The 18,846-nt window shown below is 47.6% G+C and overlaps 6 protein-coding genes across 6 annotated transcripts in view; 3 read left to right on the top strand and 3 right to left on the bottom strand.

Annotated features, from left to right (window-relative positions):
- Nucleotides 1-2,341: 2,341 nt before the first annotated feature.
- Nucleotides 2,342-3,570, top strand: BDW43DRAFT_278998 (peroxiredoxin family protein). Its single transcript, XM_032042245.1, has 5 exons — nucleotides 2,342-2,463; nucleotides 2,513-2,625; nucleotides 2,692-2,855; nucleotides 2,917-3,057; nucleotides 3,111-3,570. The coding sequence occupies exons 1-5, from the start codon at nucleotides 2,417-2,419 to the stop codon at nucleotides 3,144-3,146; spliced, it is 501 nt and encodes a 166-aa protein (XP_031899412.1). The 5' UTR covers nucleotides 2,342-2,416; the 3' UTR covers nucleotides 3,147-3,570.
- Nucleotides 3,571-3,925: 355 nt separating this feature from the next.
- On the bottom strand, nucleotides 3,926-5,129 carry BDW43DRAFT_278995 (uncharacterized protein). Its single transcript, XM_032042244.1, has one exon. The coding sequence runs from the start codon at nucleotides 5,043-5,045 to the stop codon at nucleotides 4,023-4,025; it is 1,023 nt and encodes a 340-aa protein (XP_031899411.1). The 5' UTR covers nucleotides 5,046-5,129; the 3' UTR covers nucleotides 3,926-4,022.
- Nucleotides 5,130-8,164: 3,035 nt separating this feature from the next.
- Nucleotides 8,165-9,511, top strand: BDW43DRAFT_278994 (uncharacterized protein). Its single transcript, XM_032042243.1, has one exon. It carries the CDS (start codon nucleotides 8,706-8,708, stop codon nucleotides 9,006-9,008), a length of 303 nt encoding a protein of 100 aa, XP_031899410.1. The 5' UTR covers nucleotides 8,165-8,705; the 3' UTR covers nucleotides 9,009-9,511.
- Nucleotides 9,512-9,853: 342 nt separating this feature from the next.
- On the bottom strand, nucleotides 9,854-12,578 carry BDW43DRAFT_278991 (caspase family protein). Its single transcript, XM_032042242.1, has 9 exons — nucleotides 11,893-12,578; nucleotides 11,693-11,838; nucleotides 11,276-11,638; nucleotides 11,180-11,224; nucleotides 11,036-11,111; nucleotides 10,886-10,982; nucleotides 10,597-10,817; nucleotides 10,376-10,545; nucleotides 9,854-10,327 (listed from the first exon to the last, which is right to left on the bottom strand). The coding sequence occupies exons 1-9, from the start codon at nucleotides 12,006-12,008 to the stop codon at nucleotides 10,302-10,304; spliced, it is 1,260 nt and encodes a 419-aa protein (XP_031899409.1). The 5' UTR covers nucleotides 12,009-12,578; the 3' UTR covers nucleotides 9,854-10,301.
- Nucleotides 12,579-15,681: 3,103 nt separating this feature from the next.
- Nucleotides 15,682-17,832, top strand: fbx15 (F-box domain protein; the record flags this gene model as incomplete). Its single annotated transcript, XM_032042241.1, has 2 exons — nucleotides 15,682-15,959; nucleotides 16,023-17,832. The coding sequence occupies exons 1-2, from the start codon at nucleotides 15,801-15,803 to the stop codon at nucleotides 17,829-17,831; spliced, it is 1,968 nt and encodes a 655-aa protein (XP_031899408.1). The 5' UTR covers nucleotides 15,682-15,800.
- A 116-nt stretch (nucleotides 17,833-17,948) lies between these two features.
- BDW43DRAFT_278976 (uncharacterized protein) overlaps nucleotides 17,949-18,846 on the bottom strand; it is a 1,475-nt gene continuing 577 nt past the window's right edge. Inside the window, exon 2 of the mRNA XM_032042240.1 lies at nucleotides 17,949-18,748. Coding sequence (XP_031899407.1) covers nucleotides 18,195-18,748 — 554 coding nt within the window. The 3' untranslated portion in view covers nucleotides 17,949-18,194. The remainder of the gene's footprint in view (nucleotides 18,749-18,846) is intronic.

Here is an 18,846-nt window from a genome sequence, read left to right as displayed (position 1 = left end):
CAGGGAATTCGTGTTATCTTGATAAATTGACTGCCTCTTTACTGCACGGCTTAAATATAATCCTACATTTAAAGTATGGTATCTGACTATTCAAGAAGGTAGTCATAATCATAGTCCAGTGAATATATCAGCACCTCCCAGCTCACTGGCGGAGTAAGTTCTGCAAGCGGTATAACTAGATTGCTGGAATGCTTAATAAAGGCCTTCCAATACGCTATATTACATCTGTTCTACACCAGGAAGGCTGTGCACAGTTAATTAGAGCCCGAGATCTCTACAATATGCAATATAGAGTTGATATCGAACACCTTAATGGCCATACACCAATTCAAGCCTTAAATCAGCTTAATACCACATGAAAAGGCAATTGGTATATAAAATATCGAATATGCAAGAATTGTCATATTTCCGCAGTCTTTCTTAGCCATCAATTATTAATTGAGAATCTACATAGAAACCCCTACATTTTGATAATAGGCTATACGCGATTATTTACTTGTACAATCTATACCTACAGAGGCAGCGTCTAATGAGAAAGAATTTCTTGAGGAGACTGATAATTAATAGAAGACTATACTCGCTAATTAGTATAATATTATATCAAACCAAGCCCAGAAACAACGATGGCTTGAACAGGCCCTAGAGAAACGATCCTACAGGGCCCAACAGCACTATCGACCCTAGAATGGTTGGAAACTAGATCCGGTAGCAGAGCAGCACCAAAACAGCTCGCTCGTCAATACTATCAGCTAAAGGTTGGACACGCGGCAATACCGACCTATCTGAATCAAATAGGGGTCCAAGACTCACCTAGATGCCAGAGCTGCCAGGCTCCATAGGGAACAGCAGGCCATCTGCTAGTGGAATGCAGAAAATGGCGCCACCCGAGACAGGCTCTGTACAGGCCCTAGTCAAGGCAGGAGTATCACCACCCGGACAGGAAGAAACAGCCTCAGAAGTGCCGACTCTTTGAGGATCAGAGGGCCATGAAGGCCCTAATGACATTCCTTGCAACAACGAATATTAGCTGCTTCCCCTGGGAAGCAGCTACTGAGATACATAGAGCCTCTAGAGATAACCCTTGGGCCTAGAGCTGGTAGAAGAAGCAGAAAGTAGAGAAGAAGGATAGTGGAAAGGGCAATCTAGGCTCGCCTAGATGACGCCCAACGAGTAATGAACACTGAGGAGGGCATAGCCCACAAGCTCCGGCGTAGATAGGCGGCTCGGGCGAGGAAAAGCACCAGAATGAGCACAGAAATGCTAAAGGGGGCTGATAGAGCCCTTAGGCAATATCTAGAGGCAGTTGCCTAGGCCACTGTCTAGGCACATGTGTCTGTCATAGCCAACGGCTCGATATGGACATTAAACTTGATTAATAATAATAATAATATAACATTATATCTGCACGATCTATTAAAGTAAAAGACTATAAATAGGCCTGTTTTAAGCAGATATATTAACAGCCTATATTTTGAAAGCTTTTACTTTATATAGAGTCTGAATAGCTTCACAGTAAGCAGAAAGGACTTTTCTCCGCTGCTATACAAACACCTACCTATATATAGGTCAGCTGGCTACATCTCGTAGTGAGGGATCCCATTGGGGAATTAAATAAGATCTCTAAAGCACTTTAGGTAATCTACTAAATATGCTCAGATTAATTGAGCGTATTCAGGCATCTAGTGATCTACGGGCTGAACCACTATTCCACAACATTATTTATCATATTTCAACCTACGCGCTGAATAAGGTACTTAGCATACAAAACTGCTATCTATAAATAGGCCCAGAAAATCTACCGGCTAAATTTTGTACAGGGATTACTACTAAAATATTAGGAATTCCTTGTATTCATATTATTCTATATTATCATATATCTAGGGAGCCGCTGCCTATCTTACTCTTCCATTTCCAGAGACTAATATTACGGGATGATCTGCCTGAACCAATTGATCTATCTAACCTAGAGCCAGATCTACTAGGACCGCTGGTTATACGGGCATGTGGGAGGCATAGAGGTTCTAGAAATCGAGAGATCTCAGGTTTTGAACAGACTGAACAAGCGCTCCGGCAGCAAGGTGCTCAGGCAGGCTCTCAGACAGGCAATAATCCTATTATACTAGAAGACCCTTCCTAGATAGTAAAGATCAAAAGCTTCAAAGCCATCGAGTAGGCCAATATACAGTATTACCAATACACGGTATATCACCTTCCTATTATGGTATAACGTCTCGTCCAAATAACAATTCCCTATGAAAATATACCCCACCGTCGAATTAGTTGCTCATTATTGATTATGATATGATCCACTACCCCGCATCCAATTGAATTTACAAGCATTCCCACGTTCAGCATTCACTCCTCACCACGATCAACCACCAGTAAACAACTACCATATTTTCCACTCTCATCCACCATGTCTCTCAAGCCTGGAGATTCCTTCCCCAACGATGTCGTCTTCCAGTTGGTTACCCCAATCCATCGATCTCAATCAGCTGTTAATTGTTTTCAGGTACATACCCTGGACCGAAGAAAAGGGCGACATCACCGCCTGCGGTATCCCCATCCCTTACAACGCCTCTAAAGAATGGGCCGATAAGAAGGTGGTCCTGTTCTCTGTTCCCGGTATGCATCCTCTTCTCTCCCGCATATTACCCATTGCATCTAATGTCACTTGATTTACAACATTAGGCGCTTTCACCCCTACCTGCTCGGTCAACCACGTCCCCGGATACATCAAAAATCTTCCCCAGATCAAGGAGAAGGGTGTCCAGATCGTGGCAGTCGTCGCATCCAATGACCCATATGTCATGAGCGCCTGGGGAAAGGCCAATCAGGTAAATGGCGACGATATTGTATGTATTTTCACGTGACGATTCACCAAAAATATCTGATACCGAAGACTAACTGCTCCAGCTGTTCCTCTCCGACCCCGACGCGAAGTTCTCCGGGAGCATCGGCTGGGCAAACGGGGCTCGCACCGGTCGCTATGCCATTATCATCGATCATGGTAAGGTGACTTATGCGCAGATCGAGACTAAGAAGGGCGCTGTTGAGGTGTGTTTGGTTTCCGTCTGCTTATAGAGCGTTGAGTGCTAACGAGGATGTAGGTATCCGGTGCTGAGGCTGTCCTGGCTCATCTGTAATTATCTGGGACGTGAACTCCTAGTATGCTGGATGGGAAGGAGAGGGATTTTGCCTTGCTGGCTATGGCTGGCGATGCTTTGATTTCTCCTCATCTTGCTTGTAATGGGGTGTACCTAGGACTACTGGATAGTAACCGGGTATCAAAAATGTTGTATCAAGTGGTTGATCTAGAACCAATGGGAAATGATTAACCCTCGTCGGCTGCATTGCGAAAGTTCCTTTTATCAAAGCTAGCTGTGTCTCGTCCAGAAGGAGTCGGTGCAACGAGTAGGTCATGTTACGAGAGGCAATTACATTTGAATTGTCGCCCTGGCATACCATGGATAATAAGATTAGTCGCTTAACATCAAGCTGGCCGATAACTAATTCACTTCTGAAGTAAAACGGCAGCAGAATCAATGATAATCGTGGTCGCCTTGCTGGCTTGTTCCGGGAATATAACTCATATATTAATGAAAGAACCTATCGTAGTAAGATAGGGAACATCTCTTTCGTCTTAATACCTCGCATTAAATACAGATTGGGGGCATAGGAGAAACGTGAGCTACGCGGCTAGGGTGTGAATGTAATGATCAGGTTAAGTAGCAACAAGGTGTGGATACTGATAGGATTAACTTTCATACCTCTTGGCAGTTTTTCATTACTTCGATGGTGTTGTAGACTCGGGGCCTCCTATTCTGGATGAGAGATGTTCTTGGCTACTCACTACTCATTCTACGACTATAGCCTTGTTTTATAGACAGTATCTAACATGACAATCGAGATACAGTATTCGACACAAATTCGCAGCACAAGTGGTATTGTATACTCATGATTTTCTGCTAGAACGAAAATCAACAAAGCAAGAAACAACAAATCCAACCAGATCGACACAATCAGTAATCTTCAGACTCATCACTAAAGGCAGCTTCATCAGAATCATCATCATTATCCCAATCATCGTAAACATCATCCTCCCCATCCGACTCCCCATTGGCCATTCTCTCAAACATCTCTTGCATCAAAAACCGCAACGCCTGCTCGTGTCCCGAGTCAAGATCCATCAGAACCAGCAAGGACTGCTTCGGTTTCCAATCCGACACATCAGACTCATCTCTATCGAAGAAGAACTCTGGGAGATGAGTGGCAAAAAACGCCAGGACCAAAGACCCCACACCCATCACATACTCCGTGGAAAGCGAAATGCTCGCCTCGTCGCGATCCAAACGAGCCGCCAACCCGGAAGCATCGCGGTTTTTGATGAAATCAACCAGATCTACCCCAGGGAGCTTGACATCGTCACCGTCACTACCGCAAGCGTTGATCAACTGAAGAGTCTCATCCCAGTCAAGCGTGTGGCGGTCACACAGGAGCGCCAGCAAAAGGAAAGTTGGGCATCCGTTATGGAAATTTTGCCCTTTCATGACCTTGTCAAACGATTCTTTCTCCGCTTCAAGGCGTCCGTTGAGAGGTCTCCAGAAAGCCTTGTGCCAGGGGTCGGCCACTTGAGACGAAGGGTGGTGCTTCGCCTCCTTAGCCACGTCTTCAGGGAGATACTTTTCATATCGGTTGAAAGTCCACATGTTCCAGAGATTGTCGAGTTCTTCGCCCAGTTTGGTTTTGGTCGTCAGATCAAAGGACAGCTTGGCCGGCTCGTCGTTGTTTTCGAGCGACTTTTCGTATTTCCGGATGCATTCCTTGGCGGCCTCGCTCTCTTCCTGGGAGGGAACGTCATCGGTCAGAGTATGACAGGCATCCAGATAGGTCCAAAGAGCATCTTGGTATTCTTCCGATGTCTGGAAGTGAGGGATGGCTTTCATAGAGTCCACATAGCTGATCCGTTCTTTAATCTCTTTGCTTGTGCAGTTGGAGATATCCTTGAATGGGCGAGGAGGCGCCAGATAGCGTAATGGGTTCATTGTGGGAATATGTATAATTCAGACAATGTTGCCACACAGAGGGGAGTATTCTTGATTATATATGGTACTGCGTGCGTTTGTACCTCCGTCGCCTGCAAATATATTCAAAAATTTCTGATATAGCGGTAAAGTCTATCCGCACCGCATCTCCACTGTGGGCCAACCGAGAGATCTTAGTGGTTCAATGGTTGAACCGGTGATCGACAAGCTAAAGCTGAATGCTTTTTCTCGGTGGAAATCGGTTATCTCTGGTCTGTCTTTTCTAAGCATTCTTCGGTTATTTGTGGGTGATGTTTTGAACCTCACTAGCTCAAAGCTCGATACTGAGCCTAAAGTTTTTGTTAAAATACATCTCAACAACGGTTAAAGAAAGGGGTAAGCATTACAAGAGTCTTGTCCCTGCCAAGAGATGGTGTTGTAGTTTTGGATATCGTATCTAGGGTGAGCGACACTAAATGTCCTTTGGATTGACTGGTCAACAATTTCCCTCGATCAATTTCGAAGTGAGTGCAAATATTACAAACATAGATATCTTATCAAATCAACCACAATAAATGTATGTGACTAGGTACTATACTTAAGATACAGTGAGTACTGGTTATCGGTACATGACGAGGTGTTACAGCCATTAGCGAAGGGCTCACCCTCCGAAGATTAAGGTAGACATCATCTGTGGGAACGCTTTGTGGCTAGATAGAGACAAATGGGGGGAATTCCAAGCAATCTGAACGAAGCTAGTAATGAAGTGTATTGGAGCGTGGTTCTCGGGATCAATGGCATAAATTTCCTTCTGAGACTGATCAGGCACACCTTTATTCAAGAGATAATTTAACTGGGCGTTCCCCGAGGGCTTTTGGCAACTTCCATCTTTACTACTAAAAAAAAAATACTGAAAACCCCAATTCTTCAATGGAGGATTTCTTTAATCTTTGCCAACAAAAAGTTCCTATAACTGACTATATCCTGGAATCAGCAGCAGGGTCTCGCGGTTTGAGTGCTCAGACCTTCCTAGATATTCTCAACACGTTTCAAGAAGACTGTCCGGTCCCTGATGGAGCCTTTGAAGAGGCTTACGACAATATTGAACGAATGTCACTGCTTCGGGATAAATCTCATAACAAAGTACCCATTGGCAATATCTTAGAAATGTTCGATGCTTTGACTCAACTAAGTTCTTGAACTTCTACTTGATCAATAGCTCATTATTAACAATGAACAAGTCAATGAGTCTGTTGCAATAAATCACTCTGCCTTAGATCTTCTCTTTAATCTCAATCCTGATGTTACTAAGAGGACTTTACCGAGGGTTGTACATGGTGGAAAAGGACCACTTCCTCTATTGCTTGATAGATGAGACGATGATAAGATGGTTAGTGAAGACATCGTGGTAGCTGCAATAGAGGCAATGATTTCGGTCTATATATTACGGATACTCTTTTCTCGGTTGGAATCAAAAGTCGCAATTACGGGGAGGATATTGATCCACATTACGGCAAAAGGGCCTTGGAAGTGATGCTCGAGCAAAAAGGCTCTCTACGTCTCCGGACTCTCTGGGAAGCAGCATGGCAGGGCGATTTCTATCAGAAGAAACGGACGTCAATTATTATACAGAAATATCCGGATCTTTGTCTATCCTAGTCTATGATCGAAAAGATGACAGCGTACTCGAACGCAGATTTCGATGATGGCTTTTTTGAAGAACAGTGCAATCCGGTTTATGATGAGAAGGAGAGTACGATTGTGGTTATGGCCGTTGTGATGGTCTATCTGCAAAATTTTCTAATTACGACAGAGCATCTCAAATGGCAAAGAGAAATCAAATGGGGGTGAAGAGAAAATTCTTCATGGATCCTTGAGAAAATGGGGACTGCAAGAGCCGGTCCTCAACAAGAGGTCAGCTCTTGGTTTTTATTCATATTTGAAGCTTTCAGTTTCTGCTCGCTTCCTCTACTGTTATCGGCTTGAATCTAACTACGGCATGTCTGTTCCCACTCCTATAGCAATTGGCTTCCTCCAGAAATACTTTGGTCATTTACAATTGGTAGGCATGTAAGTGTCGTCTCGTTTGGAGCACACTAGTAAGAGAAACACTTTACGGTCCTTCTTAATATCACATGTCATAGACGATGCTGACCTCTTACCAATAAAATATGTCCATGCGGTTCAACAAAAAATGCAGACTATATTATCTCGTTCTTCTATCATATACGGGTATCTAACTTTTAAAGAAAATTTACTCTACTGCTAGGAGTCACGGTTACAGAAACCTCTCCCCACTATTGCTCTAGAATAAGTGGGCTATTCATGCCTTGCTAGCCAAGGATTGTGGAAATACTATAAGAAACCAGGGTTGACTCGATTCCGTAGATTATATCTCGTAGAAATCCCATGTACCCTTCTCCAGTTGTTACCATCTGATCACTTTATCCTCCGCTTGCACGGCTTTTAGAAGTATTTCTAATGTCCATTGCTTGTCAAGGATAAGCTCCTCAACAGGGTCAAGTAGAGGTTGCTCATTTAGAACGATGATCCAGAACCCAGGGTATTACACTTGAGGGCTTAGGCGAAGAGCTCTGAAATGCTCTATAGTAAGTATACAATCCATACTCGCTTTCTGATGGGTGAATTTGTGAGTCGCCCTTGGGAGAAACTATGAATTATAATGACTATGCTGATCCCCACTCGTAGGAGTCATACGAGCCATCCTCATCCGGGCATGAAAGCGGCGAAATTGAGGGATAATATTCGACCATTTCGGTGCTGCAGGGGATTTTTAAAGCGGTCATTTTAACTTCTGCTATCATACCTCTTGTTTTCGCGTACATTGATCAATTGCAGTGTGGATGTCACTTGTCAATGACCAAACGAAATGAGCTTTTGTTTTTCTATCGTGACCGTTTGCAGCCATGAGCCCAATGCTAAGAGACAATTAGTATCCAGACGTGTACGCGAAGGCGTCCGACAAGAAGGGAGAGGAGGAGGTAAAAAAGATGAGCCCATACACGAAGGCGACGGGGACGTCATGGGAGTATAACAGGCACATGAGGAGGAGGCCTATCTCTCATACTATTACTAAGCTTTGTTCTACTGCTATACAGTATCTGGTTATACTGGTGGAGAAAATGGCCTTATTCTAACAGAACGCAGCTGACGAGAAGGGATCCTTTTGGAGGCAGCTATCATCTCAGATTCATTCAAAGAGACAACAGAAGGATGACCTATCACCCAAAATGTCACTCGAGATTACATCTGACAGGCTGTCTGAATTACAAACAAGCGGTATTAGGTGACAAGTCTTTTCTCAAAATTTTGTCTGAAGCGATGACATATATCTCCCCTTTGTTGCTCAAAGTCCTCCCTGCTGATCATCCATTATAGCTGGCTTGCATTAAATGGGTGTCTCAAGGACAGTCAATGACCATTGCCTTGGGAGGCCTTTTGGTAATGGCTTTGAGTACAAAGGCCAGATCAGACCCCGCTGTCTGTCACCTGAGAAGACGCTTCGCGCTGGGCGTTGTCTGAGGCAGCGTTTATGTTGGACGAGTCTACATTGTAGCCTCCACCAGGAGGGCATTGAAACAACCCCATCATAGCTTAGATAAGCCAAATACTAAACAAGAAAGTCATCCAGCACGGGCAAAACCATTGGGTTTGTCGAGTATGCCGGTCCCACCAGGACCATGTTCTCGACCACTCTGTGCAATTCACTGGCTCCTTTATCTCGCTTCGGTAGAGCATACAACCTCAGCTGCTAAAAAACTAAAGGTATCCATCACCCACAATGTACAACCGCAAGCACTGTTCTTAGCCCAGTGTTGTATGCTGGACTATAGTTATCCATCCATACATGCCTTGGCCCCGTTCCTCCAATCCCACTCAAAATATCTGACCCATCCTATATCAAAATGTGGCGGAGTCATGAATCTCTGTTGCCTGTTGTACTTGCATTACGAATACTTATGAGCTTTTGGAAAGCTCGCGCAACTTCCACACGCACATACTGGCCCCTGGTAATTTGACTCCGCCCCACTATTAATCACGCTGGAAGAGGGCTGTGTCATCCGGCCGATGCACGTCTCGTGCATCACTAGCGTCTGTCTCCACAGATCTGCATTGTGCAGCTGAAGACTGATGTCATTGAGTATGTTCCAGAAGAATTTGTTTAGAGGCCGAGTAAGGTGCAGCAGAAATAAGGCGCGAGCCTGGTAGGGGTTAGGAATTTAGAGGCCCACAAATAAGTTATGTCAGCTTGAGCTTCGAAGCTGAAATATGCTGTTGTCAAAAGGTGCTTGATCGTTTTTGGCCAAGGACAGTTCCATTTTGTTGATCGTATCAAAGGCAAAAGTGCTTCGTCGGCTGGATAGGACAGGGGGAGGTAAATTCTAGTAGTATGGATGTTCATGTGGATTCGAGATTTTGTTTGGACATATTGTGCGGAGTATTTATCCCCGGGTTCATGGGCGAAGCGGGGTGACACGTTCTCTTATAAAGATTAGTACTATTGGTGGCTTTCTTGACGGAATTGACCTGTGTCGTATCCTATTACAGAACTTCATTCGTTTATGAATGAATTTAGTAACAACCAGATTACATATGAAGGTTGCGACCGAACAGATTCGCCTCGAAACTTTCGTGCGAATGATGACTAGAGAGGATCGCTTTACCATGCATATGGAGTGTCAACCCGACAATTTACAGTAGAATCACCCCAAATGTATCATAGAACTTGACTGTGCCTTATGCATTAGCAACTAAGTGAACTGGAAAGAAAAAAAAAAAAAAAAAAAAAAAAAAAAGGAAGAATGGGCCGAAATGGGACGACGACAGTGCCGAATGGACCATAATAATGGAGGGGCATCGAGTAAACCGTTAACAAGTATCATATTCAAGACACCACTGCCAAGGTAGTATAGGACTGGGCTTGGGACCAACTCAACTTTGGCTATTTGAGGACAGAACAGTACTTCACCCTAAGACCAAAAAGATTATTTTCGATTCCGTACTCTGCGAGAATGAATGACTAACTGTCTAGGTGAATACGAATCATTGTGCATGTCGGTTCATTGGAGAATCATTAACGACATTGCAGCGCTGCTGCCTATCCAAAAGGAAAGAGAGATAAAAAGGGAAAATCAACCTCAATGTTGCCTGGAGGCTGATGGAAATGCAATTGACCTCGGTGCGGTCATGTAAACGAACAAATGCCAATGCAAGAAAATCATCGCTACGCATACATCATGCCTCATACAATACATATCACATCACGAAAAGCAAGTTCACATCTGAAGCTGTTAGTGGTGGCTAACTGAGAAGAAGGGGGCGAAACTCACCTAGAGGGTGGCTGCAGCTCAGCTGCGGCTTCTGACTGTATTTCCCTTCTAATTCGGACCGGATCGAGTTTAGTAACTGTAGATAGCTCTGGTTCGGTCGTTGCTGTAAAGTCTTAATGAAAGCCCAGCTCAACGCGCCTCGAGCCTCTCCATCCTGGAATGTATCCGCGCTATGACCTTGTTAATTGCGAACTACGATGACGCGCTTTTTAGGTACTTACGAGGTCTGGGTATCCTTGGAGCCTGAAAACATGACAACATCCGCCGGCGAAGTCTTTGTTCGGACCGTACGTTCACGTGCGGAGTCGCCGAGAGCGGCTTTCTTAAAGAAGCCGATTGCGGTTTGGGCTACACTAGCCAAGTCACCTTTTCCATACGATGTTATTGCGCTGAAAAGGTCCATCGCCGCCTCTTTGGCGAGATTGGGTTCTTTCAAGATACCCTAACTTGATCAGTATGGCAAGAGCAAACCCCCTCCCTCCCCCTCGGCCGGGTGGCTAGATAACGTACCTGAGTGGAGTATACGTAAGGAAGGTCAAGCGCAGTCCCTGAGTGGCAGGAATCGAAGATTGCGGTCAGACGAACACCCGGCTGTAGCGGGCGTACCCTTGAATTGTTTGTCAGTAAGGAAACAAGCAGATACTTAGGAAGCAAACATACATAATCGCATGCATATCATCATCTACAATGTGGCCTGCAACACGGTAATCTACCGGATAGATGACATCGTCGTATCCTTTGTGTTCGTCAGCATGGAGTTGCCACTATAACTAATGGGGCACTCAAAGATATTAAAGAACATACCATCCTCTTCGTCTCCATCGAGGTCAGGTGTTCGACCGCCGTGTCCTAGATGGATCAGCCAATGAATTGCCGGTCAGCTTCTGGGGGGGTCTATACCTGAGAAATGGACGAAAAGGGAATCGTTTGGCTGCGCGTCTTTGACCAACCACTGCATCGCACGAAGGATGTTGACTTTGTTCGGCACACTCATTGGGTTTTGTTGGTCGTCGGTCAGGATGACCATGTCTTCTCTCCGGTAACCGTACTTCTCGTGGAGGAATGTTGACATGTTTGTCACATCGTTGATACACCCACGGAGGGCATTCGGTTGCCCGATGTAGTTAATACCAATCAAGAGAGCCTTCCGGCGTCCCGTACAAGCGGAGTACTGGAAGCGATAATTTGACGGGGCTCCCTTGCCGAATTGTTGGGCCTCCATTGGAGGCCGCGGGGGAAGCTGGCCCCATGACGGCGAATGATCTAGGGTCGTTAGTTGGACCTGTCAGCCAGAAGGTCAAGGCGCACTCTGCTTACTGTGATAAGAGCGATGTTGCGACCCCGAGGATGGAGGCGGTGTCGGAGTATGGTGGCCATATGGGGCGGGAGGCGGATAATGTGGTGGGGAATATGACTGGCGTGGTTGCGAGGTTGGGGGATATGGTGGAGGGTATGGATTGGAACTGGAACCGGTTAGCCCTAATGGTGTAACAGCATAGACATATGCGTGATCTCACTAGTAAGGCTGTTGCGGCGGCGGCGGTGGTGCTGGTGACCACTGCTGCTGCGGCGGTGGATAATAGCCCGACCAACCCGATTGCGGGGGAGGGTAATTGTGATGTGGGTAGTACATCAATTAGGATTGGAATGTGGCCGATAATTGTGATGATGTTTGTGACTGTCTCAAGAGACAGAGTACGAATGACCGAGTACTAAGACTCCCCCCTCGCCAAGGAAAAGTGACTTGTGTGGAGAAACTGTCAGTGCGCGTTCGGCGACTAACTAAACACAAACAAACCCCCTCTTCAATCCACAATATCGTGAAGAAAAGTAAGCTTATCGTCTACTGGAAGACTGAAAGTTAGGAGGAGAACGAAAGATGGACAAGGGAATTCGAAGGAGAAGAAGAAGAAAAGAAGGAACAGGGAGATTTAACCTGAGGATCCTCAGGCAGACTGATAATCGGTGGGGGTTTCTTGGTGCCATCGGGCGATTGGCCCAACCGCCCCGGAGTGGGTCTGACACGAGGCGTAGGGCAGCAGCGGTCAAGTGAGAACTTCTCCCTTACTCAGAAATGAGATGAGGAATTGCCCAGCCAGTGAAGTAATAGCATGATGATTTCTTATTTCCCTAGAATGACCTTAAGATATACCCTGATCCCCATCATACAGGGCTGGAATTGAACACCTTCCCAGAAAAAAAAAAAAAGAAAGAAAGAAAGAAAGGTCATGTTGGATTGACATGAGTAATTCATGACTACAGAACGCCATAAACAACCAGAACAAGAAACGATTGGAAGGCCGTCAGCCTTACCACAGGCTGAGAGTGGAGGACGGGACTCTCGGCAAATAGGATTCGCCCCTTGGCCCATCCCGCATAGCGTTTGGCATCATGATTCTCAGCACATGATACGTACACCCCCTTCTATTTTGCTCTGGATGGGACAGCCCTACAGCTCTGGTTCCATGGTCGGCTCCCTTCATCCAACCAATCCATCTCCAGGCACCTCGAGGGCCAGAGGCGCTTGTCCCAACCAGGCAACCTTCCAGAATATTCGCTAGGCACCAGCATAACTTGTTTGGGTCTTGGCTGAGACGGGAAGTATAACATTGCAGGTATGATGATGGCATTCTCGGCTGTCGGCTGGCCGATCGTTCGGATTCTTCCTAATCCGTGCTGGTCACGAGATTCACACCGGAGTATTCCCGTCCTGCTATCTTCTCATACGTAGAACAAAATGGATGACAAGATAAATACAAGAACCTCCTCTTACCGTGACCGGAAACGGGGTCAGGTCATCACATGACTGGTCGTGAAACGCACATCAGCGGACCCGAAGCTTAGTAACTCCGAAACTGTTGCTTTTCTTACAAGCTCTAGTGGTGACACACTCCAAGGTGAGGGAGTCTTATATGCGCCAAGGCTGATCATGATGTCTACCCGCAATGCTAATCGTCAGGTCCTCACCGAGATACAGTCGCCCATTTCGAGCATGGGAATGGTTCCAGATCGCGTCTCGAGGAATGCGTAACATGGTGGTAGATAGAACGATAGTGATGCAAAATATATAGAACATTTGGTGAGGATGGGAGATTAATCAGCCGCCAGGAGGACCCAAATTCCCAGGCGGGTTCATCATAGCCCTGCTCTGTGTCCCCCTCGTGCTCCAGTATGGACCCCTCAGCATGTCCGCCCCGACACCCCTGGAGTCTTGCCTCATCCCGCACCGTCGAGGCTCCGAATGAAAACTCAATTCTCCATTGCTGATTGATGCACCTGTATAAGAAGCACCAACCCCTCTTCTCTTCTAGCATCGACAAGGATCTTGGCAAACGAAACGGCCGTCCGTCAGTAATACGGCCGAAAAAGGAGAGGTGCCTCCTCAGCCTTTAGCGGCGCATGGCCCACCCGAAAGTCCAGACACCCGTATCTTTTTCCACCTTAGCATGCTCATCAGCCGATCGACGTGCTCACTCTTTCGGAAGATCATTGTCGCATCTCGTGGAGGGATGTGCAACGTGCAACGTGACTAGGTCTAGGTTTCGACTTGTTGAGATACCCCGCAGAGCCAGAATTCCGTGCTTATGCCTCTGATGCCTTATCGCGTTATGGATCCGCCCTGATTGGCAGTGGCGGCAAGGTGAGCAGAAAGGACTAAGCACACCTTGCGTTTCAACCCATGTCCGCAGCGAGGCTGGCTGTCCAGGACCAGCCGCCCGTCGGCGGAGGATCCATCACACCTGCATGAGACCAGAAGCATGGACACCCTTTTCAGTCCGATTGACAGGTTCTCTTTGTGCCATCGACCGCATGCGTCGATCTGGCTATTCAGCCTCGTATGGGGTAGCTATCTGATCCTCGTTCAGAGTGGCAGTGCAAGGCGCGGTTTCGGCGCAGAGTTCCTTGGATGGTCACTTGTGTGGTCCCCAACTTTTCCAAAGGCAACCACGTTTTTTTTTTTTTTTTTTACCCCTTGTTATGTCATCTTTTAGTGTTATTACCTATCTATTCCTTAGTCGGTTTCGAGTGGTGTTGGAACGGGAGGATTTTCATGGTAAGATGAATTTAAGATGTGATCCAAGGTAGCGCACTGACCAGTCAGTATAAGTCAAGCACAGCCACGAGTTGGTTGATATCACACAAATCCTCGGGGTGCTAATTTGATTTCCCTGTCATTAGTGCTTTTTTTTTTTTTTTTCTTGGTTTCGATTTCATTTAATTTAATTTAATTTATGTTCGTTTACCTTTATTATGATCGTTCTTATGATTTGTTTCGTTTTGTCTTCCCTTTATCCGGGACATAATTCGCGCAAGCTAGTTAGGGTCTCGTCTCTCTCGTGTTCGCATCCATTGGTAATATTTTTACTCGGTGGCAAAGATATCTTCCAGCCGCATCACTTTTGTTTTCCCTCGGGAAGGTCGTACTTGAGCCTAGCTTTCTAATTTTAATTGTGTAACGCTGAGACATAAGAGACTCGGGTGTTTCTCCGAAGAGGCGACGAAACAAATGAGGAAAAGGAGGGAAAAGAAGGGGGGGTTAACTGAACTTGGGCGACCAAACGAGGAGTTGGAAAAGAGCCGCAAGGACCAATGTCGGTGAGCGACAAAATTTAGTTCACTAGTACCTCTTACTTCGATCTCACTCGGTATCTTGCAGCTCCCTTTGCGTGCCGTTTCCAATCTTATTTTTAGTATCCTCTCTGGTGGCACAATCCACGTCAGGACAGGTCACCAACAAGGAGACACATAGTCAAAGAAAGCAAGGAAAAGAACGCAAGGAAAAGATCGAGCTGCCAATCTCCGCTATCATACTGCATGTTCCATTTGGAACTAGGGAAACCTAGCTTTCCATTCCCCACCCACACTAGTCTTACTCTTGAGGCTCTTGCCTATTTCCTTTCCTTGTACGCGGGAATTGACACGGGAGGGCGACGATCGCGCTCTTTCATCATCCGAACGCGCGGACCCTTCAGATCGCTCCATTGTCTTGGCTCTCAATTTTCATACTACCCACGCGATGGAATAGACGCCTCCTGAGCCAATCGCCTTGCTTTGGGCCACGGGAGGCTCGACGATAGTATCGGGTGTTGCAATCACATTTTGAATGGTTTTGGAGCTTGGTGCAGAGCCGCATTCCCCGACCACCTACTACTAAAACATGCTCCCACAGCTCTCCTTCTTCATGGATCATTGCCCTTCGTTCCTTGGGAATATCCACGGTTGCAGCAACGATTGACTTGCTGTTGCTCTTGAACGGTGTCCCGGAGAACACTGCTTTCCGATACCTTCCATCCCCCCCCCCCCCCCCCCCCTCCCCCCCTTCCTCCTCTCCCCCGTAATACATCACATCGCATTCAACCGGTCCCTTTCACGCCTACTTCCTTCCTTCAGATGCGTTTTAGGCCCATCCTTTACTCGCTCGGTCATGACAGAAATGACCAGAAATCTGGACTGCATCCCCTACGATGTTTTCTATCAGGTTGCATCCACCCTGGATTGTCATGACTTCGTGCATCTCAGCCGGGTGAATCGAACGTTGAATGCCTTGATGCGAAACGAGTCGCTGGCACGAAAGACCGTTGAGGTACGATCTTTCGCTCCTGTGGCTGGGGTAAAAGACATGAAAGACACTGACAAAGGATTCCAGAACCACCTGACTCATACCAAGGAAGGGCAAGAAGTGAGCAAAAACAAGTCCGGCTACCGCAAAGCGCTGGGGCGTCTGTATGACATCAAGGAAGCCGTAGCCACGGCTAATCCGTATTCTGCCTCAATTATAGGCTATGGGAGCGCGTTCTTGTATAGCGGCGGTGCGTTGTGCTACGTGTTCAACGATGAGATCCGCGCCCTGGATGTCCATGGCGCCAGTCAGGTCGAGTATGTACTGAATCTGCACGCAGTGCTGGCGCGCGTAATTCCGGATTGTGACCCGACGGAAGACGCCACGCAAATGTCTCTCATGAACTACAGCCACGGCGTGTTGGCATTTTTAGTGGAGGTGGTGGAGAGGCGGGAAGCCTGGCTCCTGGCGGTGGATATGCGGCGAAAGACGGAGTGCGGGAAGGGGCGGTTACGCCTTCGCAAGCAGCTTGAGAATAAACAGCGATTATTCGTTCGCCATAACCAATCCTACCTGTACTACGGGACCCACTCTGGCGCGGGCTTCCGTGGATATAATCAATGGGTCGTGAACTGCGTCGAGTTGGCGACGGGCAAACAGGTGAACGAGAAACCGGTGCAGCTGCACAATTTCGCCGGCAACGAAATCGGGCAGACGGTGTGCTTTGACGTGCACCAGGACCATCTGTATGCCGTGTCGTCCCAGACCGGTTTCGAAATGGAAGAGGTCGACTGGACGTCGTTCTACGTCTGGGTCTGCGTGGCCCCCACCAACAATACGAAGCGCGTGACACTGCATCGGACCTGGCGCCGGCAGCATCGGGAAGGCCCAATTAATGATTCCTGGTCCGATATCTCTCTGCGACATGATGAGGCCACCAAACAGCTGATCATCCTGGAATGTCGCCGTGAGTGGCATAAAGGGGGCAGCGAGCATTTCCGTACCTACTACGTGCAACCCCTTCCCTCGCCGGGCGAGATTATGCAAAGTAAGCCCCACGGCGAACCCTCCCGCCCTGTCTCTCTACCGGACGAACCGTTGACCAAAACCCTGGACCCGTCCAGCAAACCGAACTACGAACGCCCGCGGAAGCGCCTACGCCGACACTATCACCCCGAATACACGGTGGGGCACGACGACCCAGGACGCCGGCAGGAATTCATCTTGAATCGAACTAAACTACGCACGTACAACCTGTCCGCGTCGACGTTTGTCGATCTCGTCAATGACCCCTGCCCAACCCTGGGGAGCCTCATCCCGCATGACCGGTTGCGGTTGCGCATGGTGTCCCGCAAGCGCAAGTGCCCCATTGATGAGCTAGGCGAAGAAGGGCCGGCAAACCTGTTATATCGACCAGAGATTCCAAAAGACCAAGAACAAGAGGAGGATGGCCAACCCTCAGACGGCAGTGAAGAACGTTTCGCTTCCCGCGGAGTCCGTCTGTGGCCGCCCGACAACGCACCGCCCGAATTGACCCAACTTCTCTGCCCATCCAAGAGAACTGGCAAAGTCGAGGCTATGGCGGACGAACGAACGATCATCTACACGGTGAATCAGGAGGGCCTGAGCTCCGATATGCAGGCGATCATCCTCATCAACTTCGATCCGGCGCTGCGACTGCCCGGCCTGCAGCGCTTGGACATGTCTGGCGCGCCAGAAACCCAACCGACCAACCTAGCGAATGACACTGCGCGGCCGCATATTGAGGTCAAGGGACAAGGGCTGGCCTTCTCTCTGCCGACGGTCAGCCAGCGTAGGACTAACCAGAAGGAGACATCTGTCCGGGAGGAACTGGCGATGTATATGAAAATCCAACGTGGATACTGGCTACGATAGCTCATACGACAGAAGTCTACCGGGTAGACAAGGATATACGAGATAGAGAGAAAATAATAAGCAATAAACAATGGAAACACCATCTACAGTCAAACCCTAATGATCCGATTAGGTTCGCCAGACCATAAGCAGCCAACTCAGCATGCCTTGTGTGCTCGTATTATGAAAGACGAACAAGCCAGTCAGATCGTACTTCCCGTATACAGACTCCACCAACACAAATCAAGCCCCAAGACTCCTACAGCCAAACAATCCATTCAATCGAAATATCTGACATCATCCGTTGCAGCCCAAAACAAGTAAGACTACATGGCATTTGCACTCCCCCCTAAAACATATCTCCCGTTCCAAAGAAACCAACCATCACCTCACCTCCACCTTCCCATTCCCACCATCCAACTCCGATAAAACCACCCTCCGACTATCCACCAACTCAACCGGCGCCTGTTGGGCCCCCATAACCCCCATATTCATATACTCCCCACCCTCGTCCTTCCCAGACACCGCCATCCCAACCCTCTCCGCAACCCGTCTCTGCCTCCGCTCATACAAAGCCCACGCAATCGACGCCAACGCAACCACCCCCAACGGCACACCCACCCCGGCCCCAATCGCCACATCATATTTCACAGTCGTTTTCTCTGCGTCCTCTTCCGCACTCGAGCCCGACTTCGCGTTTGAGCCCGAATCCTCACACGCCGTCGCCGTCGCCGTCGCATTCCCCTCCGTACTCGTCGTATTCGCCAATCCCGCAACCCCTGGAATGGCCGTCCCAAAATCAATACTGAACGGATCTCCCTCCGCTGCGCAGGTGATCTCCCCGTCCTTGTACGCGACTGCCCCGCAACAGTATTTCGAGCTCCTGCCACTATATCCTACGTTTACGAGTGGGTATCCGTCGTTTCTGTTCGTTTTTGCTATTTTCGTAAGGCAAAACCTCGTTAGCTATGTATCTTATTACTCAAGAACAGACAGACGCCAAAAGAGAACGCGACCAAGTAAAAAAAAAAAAAAA

This window comes from Aspergillus alliaceus, assembly GCF_009176365.1.
Source record: "Aspergillus alliaceus strain CBS 536.65 unplaced genomic scaffold BDW43scaffold_27, whole genome shotgun sequence".
Classification (NCBI taxonomy): Eukaryota; Fungi; Ascomycota; class Eurotiomycetes; order Eurotiales; family Aspergillaceae; genus Aspergillus; species Aspergillus alliaceus.
Note: the sequence above shows the minus strand (reverse complement) of the source record. Positions and strands in the feature narration are given on the sequence as shown.

Bases quoted from the DNA above. Each gene is read 5' to 3' on its own strand.
- BDW43DRAFT_278998 (XM_032042245.1), top strand. From the start codon at position 2,417: ATGTCTCTCAAGCCTGGAGATTCCTTCCCCAACGATGTCGTCTTCCA. The intron at 2,464-2,512 runs GTTGGTTACCCC...AATTGTTTTCAG, and splicing joins CCCAACGATGTCGTCTTCCA to GTACATACCCTGGACCGAAG. The intron at 3,058-3,110 runs GTGTGTTTGGTT...ACGAGGATGTAG, and splicing joins CTAAGAAGGGCGCTGTTGAG to GTATCCGGTGCTGAGGCTGT.
- BDW43DRAFT_278995 (XM_032042244.1), bottom strand. From the start codon at position 5,045: ATGAACCCATTACGCTATCTGGCGCCTCCTCGCCCATTCAAGGATATC.
- BDW43DRAFT_278994 (XM_032042243.1), top strand. From the start codon at position 8,706: ATGCCGGTCCCACCAGGACCATGTTCTCGACCACTCTGTGCAATTCAC.
- BDW43DRAFT_278991 (XM_032042242.1), bottom strand. From the start codon at position 12,008: ATGTACTACCCACATCACAATTACCCTCCCCCGCAATCGGGTTGGTCG. The intron at 10,983-11,035 runs GTATGTTTGCTT...AAACAATTCAAG, and splicing joins GATGATATGCATGCGATTAT to GGTACGCCCGCTACAGCCGG. The intron at 10,818-10,885 runs GTACGTTATCTA...TGATCAAGTTAG, and splicing joins CTTACGTATACTCCACTCAG to GGTATCTTGAAAGAACCCAA.